We start from the raw sequence: 4,237 nt of genomic DNA, 5'->3' as shown, positions 1-4,237 counted from the left end.
CAGCGGGGGGGGGGGCAGCCACCTCTGCTTAATTAACGGGATTAAGTGGAACTGCTCAGGCGGGAGGCGGCTGGGCTCAGCCCTGGCCAACCGCCCRCGTCCCGGCCTGCAGCCGCCACCTCGCTGGCCCCGACCCCGCTCGTGGCCGTGACCCCCACGAGGCTGCAGCACCCGTGCTCGCCCTCCGCCCCCCGCTGCATCCCGCGTGTCCCTGGCTGGCTGGGGCAGCAGGCTTGCCCGTCCCCTTCCGACAGCCTGGGCATGGGACCGAGGGCCCCCTCCGGGGCGCGGGGACGATTCGGGGTGCGTGGCGGGCAGGGCCGGGGGTGCCGGGGGCGCCGCGCTGGCCGCTCTGTGCTCGCCACCTGCCCTGAAAGGGAGAGTTCAGGGCTGCACAATCTCTTTGAGAGATTAAGGCGAGACCTTTGTGGGASAAAAGGGGCGGGAGAGACGAGATTATCCCGAATCTGCCTAATGCAGCGTTTCTTGCATATTCCAAAGTGTCTGGCGCCGCTGCCGACGGAGCCAGACCGGTGGATAAAGGGGTGGTGAGCAGGAGCCGTGAGCCTCAGCTCCCAAATGCCCCTGGCCTTACGGACCCCTGGGCCGGGGACTCGGCCGCCGGGGCGAGAGATGTCTCGTGCCACCCGTGCCGGCAGGAAACACGTGCCCAGGGCGGCCCCGGCTGCGCCAGCCGCTGCGGGCCCGCGGCACCCGACCGGCCYGGGGCTGCAGACGCAGGCTGGAGAGCAGCCAGCGGGCTGGGCAGCGGCGGCGCTTTGATGGCTCGCCTGGCGCAGCCGTTTGCCTCCCTGGGAAAGGCACGAGGCCGTTCCCGGCACAGCCGCAGGCACCGCCGCTCCCCCAGGCAGCGGGGGCGAGCGTGGCGGTGCAGAGACGCCAGGACTTGCAAGCCGGAGCCGGAGGGTTGAGCGCCCGTGTGTCCACTGCCATCCCCGCACCCGCGCATAGGTCCAGCCTCGGGCCTCCCGCCTCCGCCGGTGCCTGGATTTTCTTTCCCAGGCCTCGCTGYTTCCTGCGTTTGCATTATTGCCATTTTCATAGCCGGTTTGTTTGGCTGCGTTCCTTTCCCCTGCTTTGCATTTGGGGAAACTGAGGCAGGACGAGTCAAAAGCACCCCGTCCGCAGCTGGATGCAGCTGATTTTTCGGGTTGCATGAGGAAGAGCACGAGGGTTCCTTGGACTCCCAGCCTGGCCCGCTCCCCAGTACGCCTCTCGCGTGCTTATTACCCGAGGCATCGCTGCCGGGACACAGCTCGCTCACGCTGGACGGTGGCCCGCGCCGCCCGGAGCTGCCTGCCTCCYCCGACGCCGTCATGGGAGCACAGCGCTGGGTGAGACAGCGCCGTCAGGAGGGATTAAATCACCCGTGGGAGCCGGGCGACGCCGGGGCAGGCGCCCGCTGAACTCGAAAAACTGCTGCTGGAAGATGTCCATCCCCCCTGTTCCCCCCCCTCCGAGGTCCTCGGGGGGCGTGCGGAGCCCCGGGGGCCGGATCCGGCCCAGGGGCACACCGAGGCGTGGGAGCGCGGATCGGGCAGCGGGATGGCCGCGACCCTTCCTGAACCCGCCGCTGCTTCCTTTGACGGCTCCTCAGGAGCTTTTGAAAGCGGAGCAGGACAGAGCTGGAGGGCGCTCGGGAAGCGCGGCCAGGGGAAGGGCGCCGCGTTTCCCGGCAGCCCCGCTCCCCTCCTCCCCGCCGAGCGAGCCGGCGCCTGCCAGCTTTGTCTGCCGAGAGCGGCCTCACCGCGCCGGAGACGCTCCTGAATCAGACGGGAGGTTCTCCCAGGATCCCCTGATGCTGCGGTGGGGGGATCGCCGGACAGGCACCCCGGGGTGCTGGGAACGGGACGCTGCCCACCCTAAATCCCAGCTCCTGGGGTTGCATCAGCATCGGCCACGGCCCCAAACCACCCCAAATTGGCCCTGGCAGCCGTGGGACCCCCCACACACACACCCGATCCCCACGGGCACTGGCTCATGCCCGTGCACGTGCACTTGGCACCTGCCCCGTGCTCGTTATCCAGCTCCCTGGTGCTGCCCGGCTGGACCGTGCTGCCGGCATCTCGGCCCCTGCACACGCCAGGGCAGGCAGCGTGCGGATCGGGGCCTGCCACGGGCGAGCTCCTGCTGCGGCCGCGCGCTGCCCTCGCCGGCATGCCCTGGGAACGGGCTTGCACAACGCCRCCAACGCCGCCGCCGGCCTGGCCCCGCGGGAACGTGCCCCGCCACCCRCCCCGCTGCCCTGCGACAGCTCCGGCCGCGGCACCCCACAGCCRAGCTGCAGCCCCGGGGTGCAAGACGGCTACGTAGCCGGGCGGGATGCCCCAACCCAGGTCCTTCCTCTCCCCACGGCTGGGGGCGGCAGCAGCAGCGCCGGGGCAGGAGGGCCTGTGGCACGGGGGCTCCACGGATGCCCTGGGTTCCATCCAGCCTCCGGGGCTGTGGGACAGAGCTGTCCCAGTCCCCGCACCCCGAGGCAAGGGGAAAGTGGGGATGCTCAGTTTGTGTCTGCCCCGGGAGCTGGCAAAAAGCTGGAAAATCCAGGAGGAAAAGGTGAGCCCAAACAGCAGTGCTGCTTCTGCTCCACCACGCGCTGAGCATTGCTCCTTGATCACGCTTCACTTGGTTTAACCTCAGCCTGGAAAAATGTAATATCTGACTTTCCCCAAATACTAACAGCGCTTTGGTTAAGGCAAATAAATAAAAATCAACCGTGAAATTCAGCCGGGGTTCCCAGGTCACCACCCCCCGTTTCTGGCAAATCGCTCCTGGTGCACCAGTCATGGCAAAGTCACCGGGAGAGGCTGCAGCTGCGGCGGTTGGGGGGGGGGGGGTCTGGCGGCTGCCCCTTGCCCCCCTTCGGCTCGCCCAGCCCCGACAGCGCGCGGCGTTTGCCCTTGGCAGGACCCGGAGCCACAGCGGAGACTGTGGAGTCGGAGAAACGTCAAGGCCGGCTGGGCCCYGGGGGCTGATTGCAGCCGACAGCTCGCTCCGGCGCGCGGCAGCCCAGCGGAGGAGAGCGGCAACGCAGAGAGCAGCCGGGACCCGGCGCCCCAGCACGGAGCACCCGGAGCGACTTTGGGAAACAGCTGGTTGCAACGGCAGAGCGGTGCAAACGCAACGGGGAGGGACGAGGCTCTGCCCTGCGTCGCCGCGGGCCAGGAGCGCGGCACCTGCCCCGGCAAACCCAGCCYGGCAGATCGTATCTGCATCGCGGGGAAACTGAGGCAGCACCGGGCGAGCAAGGGGTCACGCGGGGGGACGCGGGAACCGCCGCATCCTCGGGCGCTGCGGGCTGGAAACCGCGGCAGGGAAGCGCAGAGACCGCGTGATCCTCAGGCTGTTTATTGGCATCACCGCGGCCCCGGCTYGCCGCTAGGCACTGCGTGTGTTTTGCTACGCTGAGACCACCCAAACTCGCCGCAGGCCCCGGAGCCCCCTCGGGGCACCGCTGCTCCCAGGCCGCTGCGCTGAAACGGGATTAAAAAAAARCACAAAAACCAACCCAAACTGGCAGGAGCCCGAGGGGCGGCCGCGGTCGCTGCAGGGCCCCGGCACGGCGGCCGCGGGGCATCGCCACCTCCCCCTCCACCGCGGCGCTCCGGGGATTTGAAACGGCGGCTGCTTGGAGCCCGCGTGGGGCAAATGCTGGAGGGGAGATCAATTGCCCCCGCGGTTCCCTGTGCCGCGGCTGCCCCCTTCCCCCAGATCCCGGGGGGGCAGGTTGGGATTTTCACCTCCGGAGGGGTTAAAATAAGCGGAGCGCCTCTCCCACCCCGAGCCTCGCTGCCTGCCGGTGAAGGCCTCCGTGTCCCCGCTCGGAGCTGCGAGCGGAGGCTGCCGGAGAGCCGGCTYGGCTCGGCACGCGAGTGGCCCCCAGCCCACTGAGCCCGGCACCGTGGGCTCGGTGCAATCGCCCCTCGGCACGCAGCAGCACGGCGAAGCCGGCGGTCCCAGTGCCAGGGCCCTGCGCCGGCCCCATCCCGCCTCGTCCGAGGAGTCCGGTGCGGAAAGCTTTGGCCAAAAAAGAGCTCGGTTTCGCTGCCCGGCCCCAGCAGAGTCGCGTGTCGTTTTGCTCCGTGTGCTGTCGAGAAAATCCAAAAGGCACCGCGGAGCCGAGCGGGCRCCTGGGCGAGCACCCCGGGCCGGCGCCCCTTCGCCCTCCCGGCCAAGCCGTCCTTTTCGCCCCTGTTTGACCTTTTTTTTTTTTTTT

At 69.0% G+C, this 4,237-nt stretch overlaps 1 protein-coding gene across 1 annotated transcript in view; it reads right to left on the bottom strand.

Moving 5' to 3' along the window:
* Positions 1-3,377: 3,377 nt before the first annotated feature.
* Positions 3,378-4,237, bottom strand: part of SDK2 (sidekick cell adhesion molecule 2) — a 48,386-nt gene continuing 47,526 nt past the window's right edge. The window contains exon 45 of the mRNA XM_026067651.1: positions 3,378-3,494. Within this exon, the coding sequence (XP_025923436.1) occupies positions 3,378-3,494 (117 nt within the window). The remainder of the gene's footprint in view (positions 3,495-4,237) is intronic.

Source organism: Apteryx rowi, unplaced genomic scaffold (assembly GCF_003343035.1).
Source record: "Apteryx rowi isolate R43461 unplaced genomic scaffold, aptRow1 scaffold_26, whole genome shotgun sequence".
In the NCBI taxonomy this organism is placed as follows: Eukaryota; Metazoa; Chordata; class Aves; order Apterygiformes; family Apterygidae; genus Apteryx; species Apteryx rowi.
The sequence above is the reverse complement of the archived record's forward strand: the minus strand, read 5'-3'. Positions and strand labels throughout refer to the sequence as shown.